Source organism: Nuphar pumila, chromosome 7 (genome assembly GCF_984573655.1).
Source record: "Nuphar pumila chromosome 7, dmNupPumi1.hap1.1, whole genome shotgun sequence".
Classification (NCBI taxonomy): domain Eukaryota; kingdom Viridiplantae; phylum Streptophyta; class Magnoliopsida; order Nymphaeales; family Nymphaeaceae; genus Nuphar; species Nuphar pumila.
The window spans coordinates 39214167-39239450 of record NC_143255.1 but is presented as its reverse complement, the minus strand read 5'-3'; the positions used below and the strand labels follow the sequence as shown (position 1 = coordinate 39239450).

General features: G+C 38.1%; 1 protein-coding gene across 3 annotated transcripts in view; it reads right to left on the bottom strand.

Annotated features, from left to right (window-relative positions):
• The window catches only part of LOC149831989 (putative starch synthase 4, chloroplastic/amyloplastic), a 92089-nt gene extending 67164 nt beyond the window's left edge, over positions 1-24925 (bottom strand). For all 3 annotated transcript variants that reach the window (XM_090014250.1, XM_090014251.1, XM_090014252.1), the window contains exons 1-2: positions 24566-24925; positions 17392-18907 (exon numbers count right to left, since the gene is read on the bottom strand). In XM_090014250.1, the coding sequence (XP_089870376.1) occupies positions 17392-18907; positions 24566-24717 (1668 nt within the window). In that variant the 5' untranslated portion in view covers positions 24718-24925. The remainder of the gene's footprint in view (positions 1-17391; positions 18908-24565) is intronic.
• Positions 24926-25284: the final 359 nt, after the last annotated feature.

Genomic DNA, 25284 nt, shown 5'->3' with positions numbered 1-25284 from the left:
ATCGTTTTCCATGGATGTACTTGTGATTTCTTTCAATCTTTTCTCACATAAAATTTCTGTACATGTGGTTTTTATGTTGAAACAGCTTTTTTATCATGATACAAAAAGCATATGAAGTTCTTGTTCACGATGGCTTAATATTCATATAGAATCGTGGGATGCATGCAACATATTTCTATTTTCAGCATGTATTTGTCTTTAATAGATGCATACTCATGCTGTGAATCTGTGCATGCATCTTATATAGTTGAAAGGATTTGATTATTCATGCCCTCCAGTAAAAGTATTGGTATGATCCTAAGTATATAAATGTGCACATATCAGCATATGCATGCCTACTTGTAAGTTAGATTTGTGTTCATAGGCTCACCAAATCAGAAGCATGGATATGAACGGCTGTAAATCGATGCTGGTATAAATGCTCGAGTCCTAAAAAAAAAAGAAAAGAGAACTTTATATGCCTACATGTGTATATGAGACATGCACTTAGTTATGAACACAAATTCAAATTGGGCATTCAAACTTGTTAAATCTGTGTACTTCCAAGCAAAAAAAAATAAGGGGTCAGCAAGTCAGCAGTCTGGCAAACTGGAGGTAGAGTGTGACTCGCTGTCAGCGATACCTGCTGGGCCTACCAGGCTGGCAGAACCGAGCCCACCTGGTCGATTCTGCCAGACCTGTTGGGCAGCAGGTTATATAAAAAAAAAAATCCCTGTTTCTGTTTCAGCAGTGAGATGTTGGCAGCAAGCAGCCAATTTAGGCAAATATGATCGAAATCCTTATCATGCTCTTTTCAGCTTTGCTTAGCTGTACCAAAGATAGTTCAAGCTTGTGTTATTTGATCAGGCATCATCTACATCAACGTAATTAAGGATTCAAGTGTGAAAAGAAATAGTACCAACTCAAGATGCGGTTTGATTTATGTTGTGCTTAATCTTTCTAATCAATTCAACAGGGAGAGAGGTCTACAATTTATCCATTTAAATGTTCTTCACTTTTAGTTTGTTCTTCGCATCATAATAAAATATCATGATATGTCCATTGAATTGCTTCATGCACATTAGTGATAACCTAAGGTTGTGCTTGTTTTATATATTGATTTGGCATGCTATATTGGACATTATTAGACGGCATAATGCATCTTTAGATACTATTGGATTAGGTGACAATTGCCTTCATTCTACTCAGATATGTTTGGCATTTGCTGATTTATCTCTATTTTTAAGTTAGTTTTGTAGGGATATTCTTGTGCCTATTACTTAGTCTCACATGGCCTGTCAGGTCTGCTGTGCATGCAGGGAGCCCAGTCGAGTGAGCTCGAATGGGCAACAACAACAACAACTACGCCTTCATCCCAAAACAATTGGGGTCGGCGATATGAACCAAAAAAGAAAATCATTCTGGGTCGTCCACATGAATCCTTCTCCTCCAATCATTTCTATCCAATGCCATGTCCTCGGTGAGATTCAAAGCATTCATATCCTTTCCTGTCACCTCCATTCATGTCTTTCTAGGCCTACCCCGACCTCTTTTAACTAATATATTTTCCCATTTCTCCATCCTTCTAACTGGAGCATCATTAGGCCTTCGCCGAATATGTCCAAACCACCGTAATCGAATGGGCAACTACAAAAAGAAAACAAAGTTTCTATGAATAAAAGAGACTTTATTTTGGACAGGCTGGTGGCCTGTTTGAGTTCAGCTGAGCCGGGGTTGAACCCTAGTCGACGGTCTCGGCTAGGCTTGATAAGTCAACTTCAAGAAAAAAATTATATTTAACATTTGATGTATTTAAATCTGGAATCAGACATTTAATATGCATGATAAATTTTCAGATTTTGGTTATGTACATGTATGGGGGTTTGAATACATGTTCAAAACTTTCAAAATACTTTGAATTTATGTGACATGCCTAAGTATTATGCAATATGAAATTTGTTTCAAATGCATATGTATACATGAACTAATGTGTGTTTCGCATGTACATAAATGCATGAATTGTTCACTTGTTCCAAATTGAAATGATTCATGAATGAGAGCATGTTTGCAGAATGGTCACATGGAAGTACATGCACACGAATAGTGAACACGTGCACACGAATATTGAACATATGCATATGAATATTGTTGTTCCATGCAGATCTCTAAATTGGGATTCATGATTGTGCATCAAAAGGCATGTGATATGGAAAGAATGCATTGACATGTTCCTTAAAAAATTTGCCTATGAATGCATAGATGATCAAGATGGATCATCATAGGCTGTGAAAGCCTTGAGCTGGTGTGCTCCTTACTTTACTTGTTTATACATTGCAAAGATCATATTTGATATTGTGGTTTTAATTGCAGTGTTCTATTGTTGCCACAGGTAGTAGACCGTGAAGAGTTGCGCATGTTGACTTGCAAGCTTATGGTTGCATATTGATTTGCAAATTTATGGAATTAATTTTAACAAAAAGATAAGAAAGAGAACAGTGTAATTAACGATCCCTTGATGTTCCTTCTACAGAAAGGTAATCTTGGGCTTAGTGGTTTGAGAACCGTGAGGATACAAAAACTCTGTGTGCATTGCTGTTGGCCTTGAACCCGATATTGGGGTTCTTTCTCCTGACCACGGTTTTAGGGAAAGTCTGTCACTTTACCTAGGGGTGGTGTGTTCGACACAGTTGTTGTTTTGGTATACCGAGAAAGTAGTGTCAGTGGATGCTGATTTTCATGATGTCCCCGACATTATATACCGATTTATAATGTTCTGATAGATGGTGATGTTTCCTGATATCGGTCGAGTGCTAAGTTTGGAACTCATTAATAAAATACAAATTGTGTGCTAAGCTACCTTGGGAACCTAACTTGACCTACGGGATTTTACCTGTTTGGTGTATCCGCGAGTAACAATAATTAAAATGAGAAACGTAAATTGTGTGCATTTAATAGGGACATGCATATGAAAATAAAATTTTAATAAGAGGTAATAATTTACTCATGCATTGCACTGAAACCATGCGTATTCCTGTTATACATTAGATCATTCCTGCTTACATTTTCCCTTAATTGTTACATGTTGGTGGATGCATGATCTTGTTCCCTAAAACATGTTAAATGGTTGTATTGCTTAAAATGGTGATCTCTATTATTTATTAAATGTTCTCTCATGCTTAATAATTGTCTCTAATACATGAATGCTTAATCGAATTATGAATTTGTCATAATTGCATACCTCTAAATTATTACATGAATCTTATTTGTATTTTTTATGCTTATTTGTTTCATTAGAGGGATTTATAAGCAGAATTCTTTGAATTCTAACACCCTACTTTTTGTGTTTTTTGCAGTCTCATATGCCTAGTGGGGAGGACTTGCTTCTAAGAAGAGTCACGAGGGGACCACAAGACTACATGGCAGATTCTTTGAACGGCGTGGCTCTTTCATTTTGTCTTTTTTTTTGTTTTCTTTACTTTTAATTAATTATGTCTTAGACTCTTTACATTTACATAAATAAAGTTTGGTTTGATTTTGGTTTGATATGAAAGATGAGTATAAATACTATAAAATCTCTTGTGGTGGTGGTTGTGTTTAACTGTAAAGGTCGGGGTCTCTAGGATTGTTTCCGCATTTGTTTAAAAATAAAATAAAAATATCTACACTTTTTAAGAGTTATGAGTTGGGGTCATTACAAAAGCCATTTGTGAATATGAGAAAAGATGGAAGGAATGGAGGATGGGTCATTCCAAAATTATTGGATGACTCATCAATAGTTTGGATATTCACAAATATTCTAGTTTGGCGAAGTTTGACTTCGCTAGCGATGCATGAAAATATCTTAAAAGACATGTATAGTCTTAAAGATATTACGCATATATATAATGTTCAAAATAAAGTGAGGACAATGACTCAAGGAGAGATGAGCATAAGAGAGTATTACAATGCACTCTCTCTCCTTTGGGATGAATTGACTCTTCTTGAGCCAAAATGGCATTACCTACAAGATGTTGAGCTTCGCGAAAATCAAATCAAAGAGGAGCATTTTTATCAATTCATAAATGGGCTTAGACCCGAATTTAAAGGAACTAAATCCGCTCTTCTTCATAGAGGAGGAGTTGCAATGCCCCAAAATTTCAAACTTTCAAACCTTTCAAAAAACAGGCAAGAGACTAAAAAGATCTCTTACTTTTCAGAGTTTGATTATGAAATCACCGGAAGATAATTCTTTTGTTGAATTTAAAAAGGCAAACTGACAACTTTGAGCACGTTAGCTAAAAGAACCAAAACTCACAATTCATGTTACTTGCAAAACACTTAAAAAAGCCACTTTCATTAAAAGAAGTTTCCAAATAGTATAAAATTCGGATATCCCAAGAAAAATCCGTTACAAAACCCACAAACGTCCAGGACGCGAGCTAAGAACAGAAAAAAGAAATCTCGAAGTCATCTTGTCATCGCGCCATCGCCCGTGGTGTACCTAATCTTCACTTGTACCCATAGAATGGGTTAGTTTCACGAAAAACTAGTAGGTACACAAGAGAGACTATAGGAAACTGAATTAAGTGCATTTAATTTAGCAGGTTACGCAGTTTAAAGCAGATATACAGTTAAACAGGTAAGCAGTGCAAAACAGGTAAGCAGTTCAAAACAAGTAGGCAATTCAAAGCAAGTAAGCAGTGCAACTGTCAAACGCAGCATGACGATTCATTTGATCGTAAGTTGTGAACTCCTACGCAACAAGCAAGTCTCATGACCCATCAACCAGTGTAAACAGACTTTATGTTTCGATATTACTGGTCTGCGGGTACGCGCAAGCAAAACGTAGAAACAACTGAGACTAGTTCAGACGTTTATTATTCTATGTATTTTCAATAACTCGAATAGCTAGTTGAGTCCGCTCCTAAGAGGACGGCTTTAGTCGAGAGAGGATTCTCCAAAGGCAGGTACTTGGCAACGGATGCATCTAACTTCTGCAGAAGTTCATGGGATCTACCACCTAGGATAATGTCTGATAGTCCATTCCCCTAACTCCAATGACTGGGGAGGCCGGATCTTTGCTCGTGGGGTGGTTGTTAACAACCTGTCCATTAGAGTTTTGTACCACTCCGTCCTCTCCCTTGAGAGACAACAAGAAGCGAATAGGTGTGTTAGGTGTTGCTTGACTAACGACTCATTCTATGATGTGGTCTTTCAACCACTCGAGCATGATCAGTCACCATTTTATGTGATTACAGCATTGTGCATTTAGCACTATTCGAGGTCGCACGACCGTCTCATCCGTTCATCGCAGTACTAGCGTGTAGTGCACGACTACAAGTACTCTAGGATGAAAAGGGTATAGCTCCTCAATAAGAGCCTCAACAGAAGTGTTTCACAAAGATGTAATGTCTCTCAAACTTTACTTTTGACATTCTTTATCTTTTGAAACAGCCAACAACTTGTGCCACATTTGGCAAGCGATTTTCTAGAATCGCATCCGCTACCGGGGTATCTACATGTCTCGCAAGACTCGATACCGGCCTCGATAGACGGGATATGGGTTTCTCAACAGAACCCCCGCTAAAAAGTTCGCTCAAGTCAACCTTGCAGGACTGCTCGCTCGAAAAGCTAGGATCCCTGCTAAGGATCCCTCTCCTTAGATGAGGATGTATCGCTAAGCTCCCGACTCAACTCTTGTCGCAAGAGGGTGAGCGGTAAATACCTCTTGCATCCTCCACAAGGATGCCTTTATAGCACATGCAATAAGCGAAAACCTGAGCATCATCTACAATGGCAAGACATTAACGAAACATTTGCAAAAACAAGAGCTTGGGCGCAAAGCGCGACGGCAAAGTAAAGACTGTAAGCAGGAGTGCAAACACAAAGCCTGGGGGCAAAGCGTGAAGGCAAAGCAAAGACCGAAAGCAGGAATACGTGAGCAAGCATAGGCGCAAAGCACAGCGACAAAGGAAAGACATGACAGAAAGTAGAGGACAAGGATCGTGAAATGGCGTCCTTGAGTTAAATACGTACTCGTATAAATAAATAAATAAATATATATATATATATATGCATAAATATTTATTTAATTATCCTTTTTAGTTAATTGAACCCAATTCAATTGTCCAAGTCCTCCGTGCAATCTTCCCCTACCTTGGAGAGTTGCAAGCTTGCTGGTGCTTGCGGGTGTAAACGATTGACGGCTCGAGTGGCGGAGCACGAGCGGAATCCGTCGTACGAGCTGCAAAAGTGACAGTCTTAACAAGCTAACACCAAAAGTAGATCAGGGGCACTGTCGCTGACCTGACGTAAAGGAAACAGAGGCAGAGGCATCGTGCCCTTGCGCACATGCTATCAGCTCAAGAAGCAGGGGCAGGGGCTGCGAGCCCCTGCTGACCTACTGTCAGCAAATTACGAGGAGGCAGGGGGTTGCACCCCTGCCCTCAAAAAACGAGGGCAGACAAGGTTGCGCCCCTGCCTGACAAAGTAGAAGAGAGGCAGGGGGTTTCGCCCATGTTTGTCAACAACGAAGGGGAGGCAGGGGGCTTCACCCCTGTCTGTCGAGCGTGCAAGGAGGCAGGGACTTGTCCCCTGCCTGGCAATTATGCGAACAGGCAGGGAACGAAGCCCCTGCCTGATGCCGGGGGAGAAAAAGGGGGCTTTGCCCCTTCCAGCCGAAAAGCAAAGAGGCAAGGGCTAGGCCCCTGCCCGTTAGCCACAAAGGGGGAGGCAAGGGGCTTCGCCCCTGCCTGCTGAAATTAGTGGAGGCAAGGGCGACGCCCCTGCCTACTAGAAGGAGAAGGCACAGGGAGGGGACTTGGCCCCTCCCCCACCAAACTGAGGGTGCAGGGAGGGGCTCGGCCCCTCCCCTGCAAAACGAGTGCACAAGGAGGGGCTTGGCCCCATCCCTGCCAAAGGGTACGCAGGGAAGGGGCTCAGCCCCTCCCTTGCATACAGGGGGTACAGGGAGGGGGCTCCACCCCTTCCCTGTCGCTCGAAGGTGCAGGGAGGGTCGCGGTCCCTCCCCTGAATAACGAGGGTGCAGGGAGGGGGTTGGGCCCCTCCCCTGGTAAAGGTGGTGCAGGGAGCACAGGGAGGGCTCGACCCCACCCCTGCTATACCAGTGAGCAGGGAGGGGCTCAACCCCCTCCCCTGCCGTAACAGTGAGCAGGGAGGGGATCGGCTGCCTCCCTTGCCGATACAGGGAGCAGGGAGGGGGGTTGTCGGTGGCGGTGCTCGGCAACGCAGAGGAGAGGGAGTCAATCGGGAAAGAGTGAGAGAAAATGAGAGAGCATACAAGGGAAGGGGTTTCGTAACCCTTCTCCTGCCTCGCTGTCTCTTAAAGACAGCGAGAGGCGGTGGCCTCGGGTCGGGTCCGGTTCGGGTCCGGATCTGGCCTGAATCATTTTTTTTCCGGCTTTTACAGGAGTTCCTTTTATAGTGGAGACACTTGAAGAATTAACTATGAAAGAGAATAGATTGAAAAGACCGTCCACTTCTAAGGATGAAGAATTCGTGCTTGCTATGTCAAAGCCCAGAAATCATACGAGAAGTTATAAACCACCTCATTTTATAAGAAATAAGAATGGTAAAAACCCCAACAACTATCAAAAGAGGGGGGTGATCATGAGCCAAAGAAAGGTGAAAAAATTATTTGCTACCATTGCTATGAACCGGGACACATCAAACATTTTTGTCCCAAAAGAAAGAAGGATGATTATAAATAAGACAAAAAAGTGGCTTCGGTTGGAAGGAGTGAAGTGGATGACTCCAAATGCATCGGTTCGCTCTCCTTAGCTCAATTGATGGAGGCATTGCAATCTATGTTTAAAGCTCAATCTTCTTATTTGAGAGTGGCCATATCGACAAGCGACAACCATGGTAAGACCTCTTGGATCTTAGATTCTGGATGTTCATTTCATATGACCCCTAATGAGTCCATATTGTCCGAATGCAAGTTTAACTCAAATGATTATTGTGTCTCAACTGCCGATGGCACCTCTTTGAAAATCAAAAGTTTTGGTGTTTATCAAAAACCTTTTATATTTCACATACCAAATATTAGAGTAGTACCAAAATTAAATTTAAACCTCCTATCGGTTTCTCAAATTGTAGACTATGGTTGCAAAATAGTTTTCTCATCTAATGATTGTCTAATATAAGATCTCCAGTCCAGGAAGCCGATTGGGCAAGGCCATAGAAGAGGAGACCTCTATGTTATGGACAATCTTGAATTACCAAAACAACCTTTTTGTAATTTTGTAAAAAAGAAATATGTAGAAATTTGGCACAAAAGACTAGGACATCCTAGTGTGACCAAATTACAATTATTTTCATTTCTTTCAAATTGTAAAAGGAAAAATTTTGTATGTAAAGATTGCATTCTTGGCAAAATGAAGTCTTTACCTTATGGAACAAGACATCTTATAACTAAGAATCCATTTGAACTAGTGCATTCGGATGTATGAGGACCCGCACCAGTCATATCCTAAGGAGGCATTTTTTATTATGTTGCATTTATGGACGATTATAGTAGACACTCTTGGATATTCTTTTTAAAACACAAATCGGAAGTATTTGATTGTTTTAAAAAATTTCATAGTTATATACAAAATCAATTTAAGACCAATATTCAAATTTTTAGAACCGACTCTGGGGGAGAATTTGTGTCAAAAGAATTTAAAATTATCTTGACTTAAATGGGATTATACATCAAAAGTCGTGTCCATATACCCCTCAACAAAAGTCGTGTCCATATACCCCTCAACAAAATGGTCTTGCCGAAAGAAAGCATAGACACATTATTAAAACCACTAGAACACTTCTAGTATCTAAAAATGTTCTTAAACATTTTTTGGTCGAAGCCGCCCTTACGGCAGTCTATTTGATAAATAGAATGCCTTCAACAAATATTGAAAACATTTCTCTTATTGAAAAACTTTGTAAAATGTTTCCCGATTACAAAAGGTTGAGGGTTTTCGGGAGCAAATGTTTTGTTCTTACCAACAAAAATGATAAACTCTCCCCTAAAGCCATTCCTTGTGTGTTTTTTAGCTATACCGAAAACCAAAAAGGATATAGGTGTTATGACATTGAAAGAAACAAATTATATATTTCTAGAAATATTACGTTTCTTGAAAAAGAAAACGGGTTTACCAAAGATAATATCCAAGAGAGTTGTGATGATGTGTTCCTCTTTGACCTAGTCAATGATAAGAGTGAAAATATTCATGAGAACCAAGACATACACGAGGGAAATGAGAATGTGAGTAGAAGTCTTAACAATATAGACCTATCTCACGATAATTTACAAACCTATGCTCGACGTACTGAAGGTCACCCACCATGTGCTCTAAAAAGATACTCCCAAAACCAAAAAGAAGATCCTTCTAGCCTTAGAAAATCCATAAGAATTTCGAAAACTCCTAGTAGATTTGTATCATATGATTCCTTAGAACCAAGGTTTAGATCTTGCCTAATGGTCATTCACTCGTACTCCAAACTTTAATCATATCATAAGGCTAAACACCGTCATAAATGGATTAAGGCCATGAATGACGAGTTGGAAGCATTAGAAAGAACAAAAACTTGAGAGATCCAAACATTACATAAAGGAAGAAAAACTATAAAATGCAGATAGGTTTACAAGGTAAAAACCAAGTATGACAGAACATTAGAAAGATCAAGAATATAGTATTGACTATGATGAGACATTTGTCCTAGTTGCTCGCATGACTACTGTTAGAACTCTCATTGTTATAGCATTGATTAGGAATGGCCTATATTTCAAATGGACGTTAAGAATGCCTTTTTAAATGACAACCTAGATGAAGAAGTGTACATGGATCCCCCTCCTGGTTTGTCTTTAGTACATGAAAAACTCTCTGATTACGTAAGGCCTTGTATGGCCTAAAGCAAACTCCAAAAGCTTGGTATGATAGGTTCAGTGATGTGATGACACAACTTCATTTTAAATCTTGCTTTACTGATATTGCATTGTTTGTTAAGTCTTCTAATGCAGGAATGGTGATTTTACTACTATACGTAGACGATATGATAATCATAGAAGATGATAAGCAGGGAGTTAACCATATCAAAGATGTGCTTAAAGCTAACTTTGATATGACAGATCTTGGTTTTTTACAATATTTTCTTCGAATAGAAATTGCTTACTCACATCGTGGTTATTTTTTGTCACGGACTAAATATGCAACGAAGATCATTGAAAGATCAGGACTCTCAGATGAAAAATTGGTCGATACTCCAGAAGTCATAAATGCGAAAATGAAGATAGATGATGGAAAACCCTTACAAGATCCAACGCCCTACAGACAGATGATTGGGGTTTTGTCTTATCTTTCCATTACTCGTCCTGATATATCTCATGCTATTCATTCTACTAGTCAATTTCAGCATGCTCCCACTACAGTGCATATGAGTGTTGTAATAAGAATTGTTAGATATATTAAAAACTCTATTAATCTTGGCTTGTTTTTATCATCCTCCTCTTCATTAGAAGTCATTGTATATTCTGATTCTGATAGGGGAGGAGATGTCAATGATAGACGCTCAACCACTGGGTTATGTGTATTTATAGGTGACTCTAATTTCACGGAGATGTAAAAAGTAGCAGAAGGTGTCACTCTCCTCCACTGAAGTTGAGTATCGTGTCATGACAACTACTATGTCCGAATTAGTATGACTGAGACAATTTCTTGAAGACATGGGGTTTCACATTGCAGAACCTTCAAAATTGTGTTGTGACAACAAGAGTGTTGTATACGTTGCAAGCAATCATACATTTCACGAGGACAAGACACATTGAGATGGATTGTCACTACGTTCGTGAAGAATTCTCGCGGAAGACTATCACCTTGCCTTATGTTTCATCCGAATATCAACTAGTGGATTTCTTCACCAAAGCGCTACCATCACCCATATTCCACTTCTTACTTGGCAAACTCTCGATTGTTGGACCATGAGTTTGAGGGGGGGTGTTAAGATGTACATATATGTATGTATATGTATATGTATATGTATATATAAATTTATGTAAACTGAAATACCCATAGAGGGTATTTTGGTCTTTTCAATGTAATAGGCGTCAACCCACTAGGGGCTCACAACCTTTTTTTGTCCTTTTTTATTGTTTCTTTTTGCAGCTTTTTACTGTAGTTTTTTCTGCCTTTTGGGAGCAGCTCCAATGTAGCTGTTAGAGTTACCGTTGGGAGCAACCCAACCACTTTGGGCTGCCCCCTTGTGGTGATTATAGTATAAATAGGCCACTAGTGGCCATGTATTCTTTAACACTCTTATGAGTGATTATATGCAATAACAACATTTGTTAAGACCCTTGTGTGGGTGGGTCGGTGATTCAATCAAGCATTTCACTTGATTGAAGGAGTGTTCTTGCATGTGTTTTGGATTCTATCCATTTCATTACAAGAATCACTTACAAAAACACAAAAATCAGTAGTTGAACATCGATCATTTGGATCTCTCCAATCCGAGTCTGAATAAACAATCAACTCAAGAGAAGAAGATAAAGATAACAAAAGACCTCTAGAGGTAGAGGTTTATAGATATCTAACAATTCTCATCATAACACTCATACGAACTGTGGTGGGAGAATGTTGGAATTGGCTAGCAGTATGAACTTATTAGGCCTAGTAATAGTTAAATAAGTCAAGGCGTCAATCATTTGATGATATGGAGTAAGATCATCCAGAGGTGTCCTGTCATCAATCTTTATCTTGGCATTAATAACTTCCGGTGTATTCACCCTTTTTTCATCAGTAACGCCTGACCTGTCAATAATATCATTAGTAAACTTGGTTTGAGAAATCAAGTATCCTTTAGGAGAGTAAGCAACCTCAATTTCAAGAAAAAATCTAAGAAATCCAAGATCAGTAATTTTAAAATATTTTTTGAAAATACATTTAATATCCTTTACTCTTTGTTTGTCTAAACCTGTAATGATCATATCATCAACATAAAGGAGAACTATAATAATCCTTACATCAGATTTCTTAGTAAACATAACAATATCAGTATAACAAGACTTAAAATCAAGCTTTAGCATAACAGAACTAAAGCGATCATACCAAACTTTAGGTGCCTATTTCAAAACATAAAGAGTTTTTCTCAATCAAAGTACCTCATCAGAGGGGACTTAATATCGAGGAAATGAATCCATATAAACATTTTCTTTTAAATCTCTATTTAAAAATACATTTTTAACATCCATTTGATATATAGGTCAACCTTTAATAGTAGCAACAACAATAAGAGTCCTCACTGAAGTCATCCTAGCTACTGATGCAAATGTCTCATCATAGTCTATTATGTATTCTTGGTCTAAAATTGGTTTTTGATAAAGTTATGATATTTTTTAAAGTTCTCAAAAACCTCATTTTTGTGCCTAAGAAAGTATATCCATGAGTATTTTGTATAGTCGCCAACAAATATAACATAACAAAAAAAACCACCTTTAGATACAATGGGAGAAGGTCCCCATACATCTGAGTGCACTAATTCAAATGGTTTAGAAGAAAAAAATGTTCTTTTTGGAAATGAGAGAGCCTTCATTTTGCCAACAATATAATCCTCACAATAAAATTTTTCATTACAAAATTTACTTAAATGGGGTACATGAAATAATTTTGATAAACTAGGATGTACTAATCTTTGGTGCCATAAAGCTAAATTTACATTTTGAACATTATAAAAAAAATTGCTTTCTGGAAGAAAAAGACGATCCATATAGTAAATGTCTTCTTCTCTATAGCCTTTCCCAATCTGCTTCCCAGACTGAAGATCCTGCACAAAACGCTTTTTAGATGAAAATGAGACACTACACCCATGGTCGATAATTTGTAAAATAGACAAAAGATTTAAATTTAATTTTGAGACAAGTCTAACTTTTGGAACAGAGAATTTCAAAGTATTTTCAAAATTTTCAATGCTTTTTATACTAAGAGATGATCTATCGGCAGTAAAAAATATTTTTTGGTGTTAAATTAATGCAACATTCGGAGAATGTGGAGTCATATGAAATGAGGCTCCAGAATCCAAAAGCCACGAAACCTTACAGGGAGGCGAAGATATAGAGACCGCAGTACCGAAGAGAAAAGAATTTTTTATTAGTGGGTGAAGGGCCTTCATGATTTGAGAGAACATGGTTTCAATAGATTTAGAATCTTCATTGGTTTCACCTCTTTCTTTGTGAGATGCTCCCACATATGCCACTTTTTTGTCTTCTCTTCCTTTGAACTTGGGGCAAAATGGCCTAATATGCCCGGTTCTCCATAATTATAACAAGTCAAAGTAGTTTTTTTTTGTCATCATATCTAGGCTTCTCATTGTAAGGCTTTGAAAAATAGGGTGGTTTATAAACATTTGTATTGGCACACATTCTTGAGACGACCAACACATTATCCTTTGTCTCGTTAGATTTGGACATAGATTTAAGTCTTGTCTGCTCTACATACTTGAGCCAAGACTTCATGTAAAGGAAGAGGAGTTTCCCTATGAATAATATTGACCCGAACTTGTTAAAATTCGGGTCTAAGTCCTCTAAAAAATTGGAACAATTGTTACTTATGCTTGTATTTTTTTCATTCTTGAGCATCTTTTGGAATCTCCCATATAGGCTCAAGTTTATTCAATTGATCTCAAAACCTCTTGAGGGTACTATAGTATTCCCTCACGGTCTTATCACCTTGTTTGAAATTATGTACCTTGTCTTTGAAATCTCATTTGTATGCCACATCTTTTTTTGGTATATGTTTGTCTAACATATTCCCAAGCCTCATCGGCTCTTTCAAATTCAAGAACATCGGAGCAAGGCTCCTCATGTATACTACCCATAAAGAGAGAAAGAACCTTGGCATGGCCTACTTCTCACTCTTTATAAGCTTTTTTGTAATCAATCAGGGCCTTTTTCTTTTCAATCCCCTTAAAGGCTTTCTTCTTTGGATCCACCATCGGCTTCAATAACCAATTTTATGAGAACTGGTTGTAGTTTTAATGCACATCCATCAAAAAATGTCACAAATCTTTACCCATAAAGATTTTTTTCACCATCACGGCCCACATGTTGTAGTTTTTCCCATCAAATTTGATGAGAACAACCGCTAAAATTTCTTTATCGGACATAGTGGAGGAAAGAATAGAAATAAGAATGAGAAAAAAGAGGAAGAGAAAAAATAAGAAAAAGTGTTGAATAAGTTTGATGGTACACTTTCCGAGGCAACGAATTAATGCTCCACCAATCCCACGAATGTCCTCTTCAAGTTTTTTCCTAAGAGCACCATGAAAAGGAGTCGTCATTCATGAGTGGGTTTGGATCTCGGATCACAGACCCAACTCAAATTTATTTAGTCTCATGTTCATTAATGGCCTATTGTAATTTTGCTTGTTTGTGTAATGGGTATTTTCGTACCCTAATATTTGTACCATCCTATATATAATGATAAGCCAGATACCGCAGACCCTAATTGGGGTTTTCTGCAGCCACTGCGTCCTCTCTCTCTATTCTTTATTCGTTCTTGTGATTGAATGACAGAACCCATGATTTCTAACATAGTATCAGAGCAGAAGATCCAATCTTGAAGATCGTGTCCTTCTTATGAGCCTCAAGCCGAGTTTCTCTGTTTCTTTCTAAGGTATATCTCAATCTGATTTCATCTATTCTCCATTTTATTCTCTTGTTCTTAAACTCAATCTTAAATCTATTCAAGTTAACGTGTTTCCTTTCTTCTAAATCCGAGTTTTGGATTTATTCACGTCGACTTTCATTTTCATCTATTTCTTTTCTCTACTTTTTTGTTCTTCCTTTCTCATTGCTGAACACGATCTTGTTTTCTCATCATTTTCAAATTAACGTCAGATCAGATTCTGATCTGAACATAAACTCAGATCGTTTGGAACTTCTGTCTCTTTCCTTGCCACTCCGAAAATGACAACACGTTACTTTCAATAACGTGCCTCTTATTGGTTAACTTCATTCAGAACAGAATTTACTGCATCGCCTGATTTTTTGCCTCGGATTTGCAGATCATTATTAAAAAAAAAAAGGGCAAATCGCTACACGATTTAAGGTGTTCTTCAGCAAATCGCTACACGATTTTGTCTCTTTCTTCCTTTTAGTTTTCTCTTGTTTCTTATTTTCGTCTTCAATCGAATATGGATTCATTTTTCTTTTCTCAATCTGGTCTTTCTTCCAACTTTCTTAGTCAACTTGTATCTGAGAAACTGAACAATTCTAATTTCCTAACCTAGAAGAGACAAATCATCCCATTCAAAAGAAGTCAGGATCTTTCCAGACATCTGGATGGCTTTGTTCTTGTTCCTCCAGAGTTCATATCATAAGGAAAGAATGGGGAGGGTGACACTTCTATTACCTTTGTTAGAAATCCAGAGTACATATCCTAGATGAAGCGAGATCAGGTTTTGGTTGCCTACATCACTTCCACTCTGTCTCTGGAGGTGCTTGTGGTAATCCCAGATGACTGCTCAGCCATGGAGTTATGGCACCGACTTGTTCAAACGTATTCTCAAGTTTCTCAAGCTAGAGTTCTATTTTTAAAGAAAGAGTTTCAAATTGCTGAGAAAGGATTCCATGAATATCATGGAATACTTCAACAAAATGAAGACTATCACAGATTAGTTGGCCATCGTGGGTTGTGCAGTCAGTGACAAAGATATGGTGCAGAAAACTTTGAGCGGGCTGGGACCCGATTATCATATGATGGTTACTTCCTTATTGTGTTTACCAGACTTACCTGCTTTTAAAGATCTTCGTGCTAAACTCTTACAGTATGAGATGACTTTGAGGGGATTCTATAAAGATACTCACACTCACATTGGAGCACAAGACGTTCTTGCCACAGGAGTTATTTATCGTCGAGGACGTGGCAGGTATGAATCTCGGGAAAGAGGCGGTCAAGAGATGAATGGACAAGGAGCTCATGAAATATTGCCTACACCCAATATTCCTCTAAATTTGCAAAGGCAAAGGACAATACCCACTTACTTTCTATGTAACAAAAAGGGGCACATCAAAGCTAACTGTTGGTTTAATCCTCAAAATAGAGGAAAGCAATCAGAGACAAGAAAGGGAACAGATAAATTGAAGAATAGTGGAGAAGTCAAAGAGTTGTTATTATCTGCCTTGGCTGACTTGAATCTGAAACAGAATGATCAAGGCACTTGGTATGTTGATTCTGGAGCAGCTACTCATGTTACTGGTGATGCTGGTAAGTTCCTAAATCTTGTTCCTTATGTTGGTAGAAATAGTATAGTTACTGGAGATGGATCTCATCACCATAATTCTCGCATTGAAAACTCTGTCATCCCTATGTCCAACTCCAAATATGGCCCTTTTGTGGTCTTGCCTCCATCTTACACAACCAAATTTGTGGTTGAACTCTTCCACGAACACATTAGAATACTGCATGGGATGCCGAAATTGATTGTTAGTGATCATGATCCTCTCTCAGCCAATTTTGGCAGAAGTACTTCAGCCTCCGAGGGAGAGACCGCACTACACATGAGCACAGTCTTCCATCCTCAGAATGACAAGCAAGCGGAAGTGGTAAATCAAGGCTTCAAAGCTTACTTGAAGTGCTCCATGGGGGCACAACCGAAGGTGTGGTCACATTTTCTCACATGGGCTGAGTGGTCATATAACATGACTCATCACTCCTCGCTTGGAATGTCACCCTTCCAAGCCCTGTATGGTAGACCACCGCCCACCATACAGCGCTACGTGCAAGGCACTTCCATGTCTGATGAAGTGGACACGCAGCTTCGAGAAAGAGAAAAAAATGCTATGCCTCATCAAGCAAAACTTGCACTGGAAGTAGAATAGGATGAAACAACTGTATGAAAATAAAGAATATCAAGTGCAAATTCTTTTATAACAGAACTTTCAAAGAAAAAATTTTGCAACAATCCAAAATAAAGCATCAAGATCATAAGAAATAAAAGAGATGAAGTCACAGACACAGTGTTCACCAAGTGCATGAAAGTGTCGTGGCATGTCTGGTGTCATATTGTGTCGACACAGAGTATGCCTGCAAGCAAAGTCTCCATGTGATATAGGTAAAAGGCTTACCATTTTGGGACATACTTTAAGGCTTCAAATCTTTGCTATTACTCTCTGTTTCATCTTATTTGGGTGTGGTTTCATAGTTTACCATCTAGCAGATTTTTCTGAAACAAATCCTACATCAGATTGCATGATGTTGGTAAGTGATACAATGAGCTGTTTAATGATATAAACAACAGAATCATCATTGCCAGAAATGATCACATCATCCATGTAGTCCGAAGTATGCTAGCACCTCAATTTAAACAGACACTAATTGTAGTAAGCATTAGCATACTGTGAACAAGCAGTTGAGCTGGTCTTACAAGGAAATATACCATATTTTCTGTTGCATCTGTCATAAGAGTCAAACCATCTAAATCAACTTCTTGGCTTTGTTTGCTTGTATCAGTTACAGGTTCAGTATAGTGTGCAGCATCAGTTACAAGATCAGAATGATGTGCAGTTTCCAGAGCAGCATCTGCAGCAATATCTGGTGGAGCAGTTTGAGTCGCAGTCACGTGATAATCAATGAACGACGACCTGTCTGAATCAACTTCTTGGCTTTGTTTGCTTGTATCAGTAACAGCTTCAGCATAGTGTGCAGTACCCGTTACAAGATCAGTATGGTGTGTAGTTCCCAGAGCAGAATCTGCAGCAATATCTGGTGCAGCAGTTTCAGTTGCACTGACATGATAACCAATGAATGATGACCTGTCCAAATCAACTTCTTGGCTTTGTTTGCTTGTATCAGTTACAGGTTCAGTATAGTGTGCAGTACCGGATACAAGATCAATATCCTGTGCAGTTTGCAGAGCAGAATCTGCAGCAATGTCTGGTGGAGCAGTTTGAGTTGCACTTCCATGATAATCAATGAACAACGACCTGTCCAAATCAACATCTTGGCTTTGTTTGCTTGTATCAGTTACATGTTGAGTATAGTCTTCAGTATCAATTACAAGGTCAGTATGGTGTGCAGCTCCCAGAGCAGAATCTGCAACAATATCTAGTGGAGCAGTTTCAGTTGCACTTCTGTCATAATCAATAAATGATGACCTGATCCAATCAACTTCTTCGCTTTGTTTGCTTGTATCAGTTACAGGTTCAGTATAGTTTGCAGTATCAGTTACAGGATCAGTTACAAGATCAGTATGGTGTGCAGTTCCCAGAGCAGAATCTGCAGCAATATCTAGTGGAGGGGTGTCAGATGCACATCTGTGATAATCAATAAATGATGACCTGTCCCAATAAACTTCTTGGCTTTGTTTGCTTGTAGCAGTTACAGGTTCAGTATAATTTGCAGTATCAGTTAAAAGATCAACATGGTGTGCAGTTCTTAGAGCAAAATCTGCAGCAATATCTAGTGGAGCAGCTTCAGTTGCACTTCTGTGATAATCAATGAACAATGACCTGTCCCAATCAACTTCTTGGCTTTGTTTGCTTGAATCAGTTACAGGTTCAGTATAGTGTGTGGTATCAGTTACAAGATCGGTCTCGTGTGCAGTTCCCAGATCAGAATCTGCAACAATATCTAGTGAAGCAGTTTCAGATGCACTTCTGTGATAATCAATGAACAAAGACCTGTCATCAAGTACAGGATGATCCAAGAAATGAACTGAAGGCTCTGTTGCATCAGGCGTATGAATTGAACCATCTGAACTAACTTCTGTGTCTTCTGTGCTTGGTTTTGTTCCAGGATCCATGATATGCAGATGTTCATCAGCAGAATCCTGGGTTTTATCTGGTGTAGTAGCTTCATTTTCAGTGTTTTCAGTACCAATGAATGATGAATTGTCATTAAGTGGTCGACGATTCAAAGGGATTCTTCTGGTTTGCCGTCTCCTTTGCTGGGAACTTGATAACAAGAAGAGCAAAGTGAATGATGGCTGACAGACATGTATACCAAGAAAATCACAAACAATACAGGGAGAAATACACAGAAATGCTCAAGCAAAAAGTGCATGGGAGAGGCAAGCAACATATTTTTTCTTTATTTGACACTTGGTTAATTTCTAGTGGTTCTCTTGCAAATCCACTTGGAAGGACTCTCTCTCTCTCTCTCTCTCTCTCTCTCTCTCTCTCTCTACAAATAACCTTCCTTTATTAAGCCTTGGAACCTCTGCTCTCTCTTTGATGAAAATTAGAGAGAGAGAGAGATGACCATGACACTAGGGGGTGGAACTGGGTCAATGCAGGTTGGTTCTTGATTGAGTTTCTTCAAAACGTATTTTGATTGGTTATAAAACTTGGACCCAGACCAAACTGATATAGCATCAGGTTTAAGTGTGGGTATGCCTTGTTATTCTAGATTCATATGGGTTATCAATTTCATATTTCGGGTCAACTATAAATGAGTTAGGTTTCATCACAGCCATTTTTTAATTAGGTCCAAAACTCAAATGGTTATACGATGGCTTTGGGTTTGATTCAAGATTATATGGATATGTATTACATACCCATGGGCTGTTGGGCTCAGGCCCAATCAGGTTTATTAGGTTGTCTTTAAACAATCAAGTATCAATAAGGTAAATTAGTTGAGTACACAGCAGTTCAGATTTACAATGGGTTCATTCTCCGGTTTAGTTTAACACAGGTACAAATCAAGTTGGGTTCATACTAGGTATAAAAAAATTCTACTTAATATTATGATATTATCTATAGCTTAGCAAAAGACATGTACCACATTAAGCAGTTTTCATGTTTAGATGTGTTTTGAGAGTGATAAAAAAAGCAATGGTTCATATTGAATTAAAATTCATGACTAAAAAACAAATTTTTGCATTAAATTGGTTTAATCAGAAGCAAGGTTTTTAGCAAATAACAGATGATAAACACGTCTACAAGTTTAGATTAAGGGAAGAAAACCTGCAATTATGTTTTTTAAGAGTGTTTAGGACGTTTATGACATAAATTGCTCAAGAGCTATTAATGTTCCTATACATCTACACACACAAATATACATATATATATATATATATTAATAATGATAGGGTGCCTCCGGGGCACTTACTCCCACCTAATAGATGCTTTAAATTTTCAAAGATCTCATTTCTCTTTGTCAGACCCTATAGATATGATCTACAAGCATCATTTAGTAGAAAACAAGTTTTGGATCAAGTGACTATGGCATACATGTAGATTTTTTAAGATCTTCAAAAAATTATGGCTCACAATGTACCAAAATTTCATAACTTAAAAAATATCAATTTTATGTCCAAAGGACATGATTCCTATCACATAAACTATGTTGAGTACTTCCATAAGGTCTGATTGAGAAGTTGCAACCTACAACTATAATTTCTGGTAGGTGGGAGTAGGTGCTCAAGGAGTACCGTAGCATTACTATATATATTAGTAATGATAGGGTGCTCCCGGAGTACCTACTCTCACCTAATAGAAGATTCAAATTTTCAAAATTTGAGTGCTTTTTTCATTGATCAGACCCTATAGATATGATCTGCAATCATTAATTAGTGGAAAACAAGTTTTGGATCATGTGATTATGGCATACATGTAGGTTTTTTAAGATCTTAAAAAATCAATGGCTCACAATGTACCAAAAATTCATGACTTAAAAAAACCTATTTTGATGTTCAAAAAACATGATCAAAACATGATTCCTATCAAATAAACTGTGTTAAATACATTTATAAGGGCTGATTGAGAAGATGCAACCTACAACTATGATTTCTTGTAGGTGGGAGTAGGTGCACCCAGAGTACCATAGCATTACTCTCTCTCTCTCTCTCTCTCTCTCTCTCTATATATATATATATATATATATATATATATATATAAGAGGGAGAGAGAGAGAGAGTAATAGGTAGGTGGTAGGTGCTAAATGATACGTGCTAAATGAGTTTTTCAGGGGGGTTCCGTTTTATTTTTAAAGTTTGACTGTACAGATGCGATCTATGTACTTGATTTCATATGGATCAGCTCTTGAAGTGTTCGATTCCGACACATGGGTGGGATTTTATAAGGTTCAAAAAATCAATGGTCCAAAATCTTTGTAAATTCTTGAGGCTCCAAATATCATTTGTTTCATCAAAAAACACATGATCCAGGTGTGGATTCCTCGTAAATCAATCATGCCTAACACATTTATGGAGTTGGAACTGTGAAAAAACACCGGAAGGGCAGAAAAACCCATTTAGCACGTATCAATTTCACACCTCTCTCTCTCTCTCTCTCTCTCTCTCTCTCTCTCTCTCTAGAGAGAGAGAGAAATGGGTACCTACTAAATGAAACATGATAAATGGGTTTTTTCTGCTCTTCCAGTGTTTTTTTGCAGTTCCGACCCCATAAATGTGTTGGACATGGTCGATTTACGAGGAATTCGCACTTGGATCATGTGTTTTCAATGACAAAAAATGATATTTGGAGCCTCAAAAAAATGACAAAGATTTTGGACCATTGATTATAACAACCCACCCATTTGATGGAATCGAACACTTCAAGAGCTGATCCCTATAAAATCAAGTACATAGATCACATCAGTACGGTTAGAATTTAAAAATAAAATGAAAAACCTGAAAAACTCATTTAGCACGTTTCATTTAGCATATTTCATTTAGAACGTACCTGTTACTCTCTCTCTCTCTCTCTCTCTCTCTCTCTCTCTCTCTCTCTCTCTACAACAACAACAAAAACAACTATGCCTTCATCCCAAAACAATTGAGGTCGGCGATATGAACCAACAAAGAAAATCATTATGGGTCTTCCACATGAATCCTTCTCCTCCATTCATTTCTATCCAATGCCATGTCCTCGGTGAGGTTCAAAGCATTCATATCCTTTCTTATCACCTCCATCCATGTCTTCCTAGGCCTACCCCGACCTCTTTTAACTAATATATTTTCCCATTTCTCCATCCTTCTAACTGGAGCATCATTAGGCCTACGTCGAATATGTCCAAACCACCGTAAACGATTCTCTCTCATCTTATTTTCAATGGGTGCAACGCCTACCTTCTTACGTATCTCCTCGTTTTGAATCTTATCTTTTATTGTATTTCCACACATCCATCTCAGCATACGCATCTCACCTACACTCATTTTTTGAATATGATGTCTCTTGGCAGCCCAACATTCCGTACTATATAGTAAAGCGGGTCTAATAGTCGTCCTATAAAACTTTCCCTTCAACCGCAATGGCATTCTACGATCGCACAACACTCCAGTTGCACTCTTCCATTTCATCCACCCAACCTTTATTCTATGATTTACATCTCCATCAATTTCTCCATACTTTTGAATGATAGATCCCAAATATTTAAAACAATCATCCACCGGTAATTCGTGCTCACCAAGCTTCACTACACTCTCATCACTACTTCGTTGCTTACTAAATCGACATTCCATGTATTCTGTCTTACTCTTACTCAACTTAAAACCTCTTGCTTCCAATGTCTGTCTCCATAATTCTAACTTAGCATTAACCCCAGCTCTAGACTCATCAATCAAAATAATATCATCAGCAAACAACATACACCACGGCACATTTTCTTGAATTGATCTCGTAAGCTCATCCATCACTATAGCAAATAGGAAAGGGCTTAAAGCAGATCCTTGATGTAACCCAACCGTTATAGGAAAATTGGTTGTCACCCCTCCACAAGTGCGGACATTGGTTATTACTCCTTCATACATATCTTTAATTATACTAATGTACTTGAGAGAAACACCTTTCTTCATCATTGTCCACCAGAGAACGTCCCTAGGTACTCTATCGTAAGCCTTCTCCAAATCAATAAAAACCATATGCAAATCTTTGTTCCTCTCTCTATTTCTCTTAATAAGTTGTCTAAGAAGATGTATAGCTTCCATAGTTGATCTTTCAGGCATAAAACCAAATTGATTCTCCGATATCATGACAATCTTCCTCAACCTAGACTCAATCACCCTCTCCTAAAGTTTCATAGTATGACTCATGAGTTTTATACCACGATAGTTTGTACAATCTTGTATATCACCCTTATTCTTATATAGAGGCACCAAAGTACTCTTCCTCCACTCATTAGGCATCTTATTTGTCCGCCAAATCTTGTTAAAAAGATTTGTCAACCATTCTAAACCTTTCTCTCCCAAGCATTTCCAAGCCTCGATAGGTATACCATCTGGGCCAACTGCCCTTCTTGATTTCATTTTCTTCAAAGCCTCTGCAATTTCTTTCTTTTGAATCTTGCGCATGAAGTCACGATTCATCTCATGAAAAGGAATTGAAAAGTCTCCAAGATCCTGAGCATGACTTTCATTAAATAGCTTATCAAAATAATCTTTTCATCTCTCCTTAATCTACTCATCTTTGACTAAAACCCTTTGTGTTTCATCTTTGATACATCTAACCATACCCAGATCCCTCGATTTCCTATCTCTCATCTTTGCAAGCCTATAAATATCCTTCTCACCCTCTTTGGTATCCAACTTGTCATAAACCTCCTTATATACCTTATCCCTCGCGTTCCGAACTACTTTTTTAGCTTCCTTCTTTGCTATCATATACTTCTCCAAATTCTCTCTCTCTCTCTCTCTCTCTCTCTCTCTCTCTCTCTCTCTCTCTCTCTCTCTCTCTCTCTCTCTATATATATATATATATATATATATATATATATATATATATATATATATATATATATATATATATATATATATATACACTAAATGGGTTTTTCTGCTCTTCCAGTATTTTTTTCGCAGTTCCGACCCCATAAATGTGTTGAGCATGGTCGATTTACGAGGAATCCACACTTGATTCATGTGTTTTCAATGAAAAAATGATATTTGGAGCCTCAAAAATTTAGAAAGATTTTGGACCATTGATTTTATAAAAACCCACCCATGTTTAGGAATCGAACACTTCAAGAGCTGATCCCTATAAAATCAAGTACATAGAACACATATGTAAGGTTAGAATCTAAAAATAAAACTAAAAAAATCTGAAAAACCCATTTAGCACCTTTCATTTAGCATATTTCATTTAGCACCAACCCATTACTCTGCAATATATATATATATATATATATATATATATATATATATATATATATATATATATATATATATATATATATATATATATATATATATATATTGTGTGTGTGTGTGCATCATAAATCGCATAAATTCATTAAACCAAAAATATCTATTTACCAAACGAAAGACCTTGACTATGCACATGAAACTATAATCTCGAACGATATTCATTCCGAAAAACTTCCAATCGACCGTAAAATATAAACTATCAATCTAAATTTTGCTGCACCCACTTGTCAAGAAAACCCGGATAAGGTGGGAAATTGCATTAAGGAGCATAAAATAATGCGAAGGCCCAAATTTTCCTAAACGTACTGATAATTAGCTGTATCCAGTGACTCCCTTAAAGAGCGAGCTGACAATATCAGGATCCCTTTAAGTTGGAGAAGCCAATTACCAACATAAACTCTTGCACATGAAACGAGAAATAGGATGTAACATAAACACCGGAAACGGGATAAAAGATAAAGAGGAATACCCGAAATTCTTGGGACGAGGGCGGGCCTTGCATGAAGTCGGAACTCGAATCAACCGAAAATTAGATGCAAATGGATGAAAGTCCATAGGAGAATGTGAGTTCCATCTGATGACCGGGATGGAAGAAGACGATAACTTGATCATCATCATCATGGGTGCCTTAGATTCTCTTCCAGAACAACTCCATCTCTCTCAACTAATCTTCTTCTTCTTCTTCTTCTTCTTCTTCTTCTTCTTCTTCTAGCAGGCGAAAATCCAGGAGAGAGAGAGAGAGAGAGAGACAGTTACGAGATCATTCTTTGCTTGGGGACTCCGCTCATCTTCCCTGCTTTCTGTTCCACCACCAAATTCTTTTCCCACATTTTTTTTTATGTTTTTTTTCTGCTCTATATCGAAACTCGCTTTCCTCGGACTCGGTTTTTACCGTGTCCATCCTGTGCGTCCTGTGACGAAAAGAACGGTTGTGGGCCTCGTGGCCAAACGTCTGTTAGGGATATCTACAGGTCGGATTTTATTCGATATCAAACCGAATTTGATTCCATTTAGTTGGACTTGGTAAGCCAAAACCATACCGGATCATAATCAAATGCGAATATGTTTTTTTTTTCTTTGCTACAGAACTCAACCAATTTCTAGATTTCATAGATACCTAAACCTCATCACATGTAAAAATCACATTTGGTATGAGCTTTTTACCGTCGGAACCCGAATCCATTTATC